General features: G+C 51.7%; 1 protein-coding gene across 1 annotated transcript; it reads left to right on the top strand.

The window, feature by feature from the left end:
• Window positions 1–8: 8 nt before the first annotated feature.
• Window positions 9–2,464, top strand: LOC108381389 (prolyl endopeptidase-like; the record flags this gene model as incomplete). The annotated part of the gene is made up of 6 exons (XM_017637806.1): window positions 9–989; window positions 1,050–1,315; window positions 1,378–1,473; window positions 1,615–1,781; window positions 1,860–2,014; window positions 2,393–2,464. Coding segments are annotated over 6 exons (1,737 nt in total), but the record flags the coding sequence as incomplete, so codon positions are not given.
• Between the last annotated feature and the right edge of the window lie 1,912 nt (window positions 2,465–4,376).

Here is a 4,376-nt window from a genome sequence, read left to right as displayed (position 1 = left end):
CAGGAAAGTGGTTCGCCTACGGCCTGAACACCTCCGGCTCCGACTGGAACAGCCTGCGCATCAAGAACGTCGACACCGGCAACGACCTGCCCGAGGTGCTCACTCGCCTCAAGTTCAGCAACATCACCTGGACGCACGACAACCGCGGCTTCTTCTACTCCGCCTTTCCGGGCATCGAGGGGGACGGCACCGAGACCACCGAGTGCACCTACCAGAAGCTCTACTACCACCGCATCGGCACGCCCCAGACGGAGGACGTGCTCGTCTACGAGCGGCCCGACGAGCCCAACTACCGCTTCAACGCCTCCATCAGCGACTGCGGCCACTACCTGCACGTGTGGACCAATCATAGCTGCGAGTACAACCTCTGGCACTACCACCGCTTTGCTGATCCACTGGCGCCGGTCATCACCGGGCCGCTCGCTCTGGAGACGGTGGTGGACGTCTTCAACGCCGACTACTACTACGTCGCCAATGACGGCCCGCGGACGGTCTTTCGCACCAACCTCCACGCCAGCAACTTCCGCCTCTGCGTGGTGGACCTCTCCGACGTGGCCGCCGCCCGCCTGCCCGCCTCCTGGACCGACCTGGTGCCGGAGCACCCGAAGGACGTGCTCGAGGGGGCGGTGGCCGCCGCCGGCGACCTGATCGTCGCCAGCTACATTCGCGACGTCACCTCGCGCGTCCAGCTGCACCGCCTCGCGGACGGGTCGCTCCTGCGGGAGCTGCCCCTGCCGCTGGGCAACGTCACCGGCCTGGCGGCGAAGCGCGAGCAGAAGGAGCTCTTCTACTCCTTTACCTCCTTTCTCATTCCGGGCATTGTCTACCACCTGGTGCTGGAGGGCGAGGGCGTGACGGGGGCCAAGGAGCCGACGGTTTTTCGCGAGGCAAAGCCCGCCAACTTTGACCACACTAAGTTTGTCACTGAGCAGGTCTTCTACGAGAGCAAGGATGGCACGAAGGTGCCCATGTTTCTGGTGCACAAGAAGGTAAGGGGAATCTTTTGGTTAATATTTTTAAAGGTTTAACCTGTTTTTCTTATTTTTTAGGACTTTACCAAGGACGGCCAGGCGCCCTGTCGCCTCTACGCCTACGGCGGTTTCAACGTCAGCATCAAGCCGTCCTTTAGTCTGCAGAACATTATTCTAATGGAAAATCTGGGCGGCCTCTTTGCGCTGGCCAATATTCGGGGCGGCGGCGAGTACGGCGAAAAGTGGCACAATGCCGCCAAGTTGGAGAAGAAGCAGACCTGCTTTGATGATTTCATTGCCGCCGCGGAGTACCTCACCAAGGAGCGCTACACCAGATCAGAGAAGTCAGTGATGGAGTGCTTTTGGGGGATTTTGCCCTAACCTTCAACTTTTGTTTCCTTTCCAGACTGTGGATCGAGGGCGGCTCCAACGGCGGCCTCCTGATTGGCGCCGTCAGCAATCAACGACCGGAGCTCTTTGCCGCCGGCATTGCCCACGTTGGGTAAGTGATGATGATGATGATGATGCTGACTTGGTTTGATTTGCAGTTGGATGGACATTTCCGCCCGTTTTCCCTCTCTCTTTTATTTGATTTGATTTATTTGGGCTAATCAAATGACATTTACTTACTTTTGTTATTTAGTGTGATGGACCTACTGCGCTTTCACAAGTTCACCATTGGCCACGCCTGGATGTCCGAGTACGGCAACCCGGAGAAGGAGGCGGACTTTCGCAATCTGATTCGCCTCTCGCCGCTGCACAATGTCCCCGGCGATGTGGACCGCTTTCCGGCCACCCTTCTTCTGACGGGTAAGAAGAGGTTTTGGGGGGGGGGAATTTCCTTTGGTTTTGGTGCTAATTTTTTCATCTTTTTCCCCCTCTGATTAGCTGATCACGACGACCGCGTCGTCCCCTTGCACTCCTTCAAGCTGATTGCCGAGCTGCAGCACAAGCTAGGGGAGAAGGTGGGCGCCAGGACGCCGCTGCTTGCCCGCATCGATACAAAGTCTGGTCACGGCTTTGGCAAGCCTACGGAGAAGATTGTAAGTAGAACGATTTGTTTTTATTCTTTTTCCCTNTTGGTGCTAATTTTTTCATCTTTTTCCCCCTCTGATTAGCTGATCACGACGACCGCGTCGTCCCCTTGCACTCCTTCAAGCTGATTGCCGAGCTGCAGCACAAGCTAGGGGAGAAGGTGGGCGCCAGGACGCCGCTGCTTGCCCGCATCGATACAAAGTCTGGTCACGGCTTTGGCAAGCCTACGGAGAAGATTGTAAGTAGAACGATTTGTTTTTATTCTTTTTCCCTCTTTTTATTGATTATCTGACAGCTTACTTACACCTTTGACTTTTGTTTGTTTTTCCATCTTTCTTTCCTTATCCTTTCCTCTTTTCCCTTTACTGCCGCCCCCCCCCTCCTAGATTGAAGAGGTTGCCGACATCTACAGCTTCATTATCAATGCGCTGAAGTTGGAGTACAAGCAGCAGCAGTAGTAGGCAGGCAGATGAGCTGTACCGCTAAAACGCAGCAGCACCCTTACAACTGATTTGGTTAACTGATTTTCTTTTGCCAAACATCATCTTTTACTATCTTTTTCTACCTTTTCCCATTTCCTGCCCCTTTCTTACAATGATAAAAAATAAATACCCAGACACGAGCTTCTGTGTGTGTGTGTGTCTGTCTGATTTGTCAGCTTTAGCCGATTGATGGCTGCTGCTGCCGCTTCTGCTTCTGCTTATCTCTCNTTTCTTACAATGATAAAAAATAAATACCCAGACACGAGCTTCTGTGTGTGTGTGTCTGTCTGATTTGTCAGTTTTAGCCGATTGATGGCTGCTGCTGCCGCTTCCGCTTCTGCTTATCTTTGCGGATTATCGATTTATTGCCCCTCTTAATCTGTTGAACACATCTTACTGGATAAGCTGATTGGATATTCAATCCAGTAATTTCCATGCCTTTTTTTCGACCAACAGGTTTGCTCTATCTTTTTTCCCTCTTTCCCCAGCGCACTTGTCGCACTAAATTCTTTTCCCTTCTCTTTCTCCCTGACCACTGGTCAATAACTTTGACCTTTCTCTACTGCTGCTCCCTATCTCTAAGGGCCACATTATATCGGGGCTGCTGCCGCTGCACTTTCTCCTCACTAAAAGCACTGGCGCACAGCGTCTCGCCGTCGTCTGCGCTGAGATTAATCTGCAACTGCAGCAGCAGCCCAAAGTATGATTTACAGCTCTGCACTCTTCAGCTCAATTTCTGCTTCAGTTTCTGTTCTATTTGCCTTACTCTCTCTCTCTCTCTCTCTATCTCCTCTGACCGACTGAAAATAGTTTGCATTCCAGCGACAAACTGCTGCTGCTGCTGCTGCAACATCAACCGCTGCAATCACAGAGACACACACTGCCACCGCCACCACCCGGCAACAAGCGCGCCGGGCTCGCTCCGAACAACAACGGATTCTAACCGTTTAGTGTTGCAGATTTTAGTGTGTCGGTGTTTGCAGTGTTTGAGGAGTCCCTCTCTCCTCTTCCCTCCCTTGCAGTGTCTGGTATGCCCGAACTGCTGTTGCACATTCTGTTGCACATCCATTGCAGAGCTTAGTGCTGCTGCTTCTGCTGCCGATGCTCTTTCCACAGATGCGACAGTGACTCGGTATATTTTTAGGTTGCTCAATCGATTAGCATAATCAATTGCTTTTCTTCTTCTTTCCCTTCCCCCTTGCCTGCTATTCCTGATCCTTCAGGTTCTGCTGCTGCGGTAGTTTCCATTGCTAATGCTGCTGCTGCTGCTGCATCCCAGGTCGTCGCAGCAATTCCTTTGCCGGCAACATGCTTACTTTTTGCTTACTCTTCCCTGAGCCTCTGTGCCTGCTCCCCAGCACGCGTCTTTTTCTTTGCTAATTTATTATCGCCTGGCTGTTGCTGCTGCTGACGATGATGATGGTAATGGTGATGGCAATGGCAATGCTGGTAATAGTGGTGGTGGTGGTGGTTGTAGTGCCATTACTATCATTATTGAGTGGCACTGCAGTGTTTCACTAACTTTGTTATGCAATACCACCTCTGCCACCACCAGTGTACTCATTCATACTGACACACACACACACGCCTGTCTCTGACTGACTTAGTGCTGACTGAGTGTCTGAGTGTGTGGGGTACCCAAACTGAAAAAGAAGAAAAAGAATAGCCATTGGACACACTTGTGCCACACACTTCTTCTTCTTCTTCTTTTCCCTCTTGAGCAGTGGATACTTTTTCTTTCATTTTTGTAGGTAGAAGTCTGCNTGATGGTAATGGTGATGGCAATGGCAATGCTGGTAATAGTGGTGGTGGTGGTGGTTGTAGTGCCATTACTATCATTATTGAGTGGCACTGCAGTGTTTCACTAACTTTGTTATGCAATACCACC

Source organism: Rhagoletis zephyria, unplaced genomic scaffold (genome assembly GCF_001687245.7).
Source record: "Rhagoletis zephyria isolate East Lansing unplaced genomic scaffold, Rhagoletis_zephyria_1.1 Rzeph_scaffold_22363, whole genome shotgun sequence".
Classification (NCBI taxonomy): Eukaryota; Metazoa; Arthropoda; class Insecta; order Diptera; family Tephritidae; genus Rhagoletis; species Rhagoletis zephyria.
The sequence above is the reverse complement of the archived record's forward strand: the minus strand, read 5'-3'. Positions and strand labels throughout refer to the sequence as shown.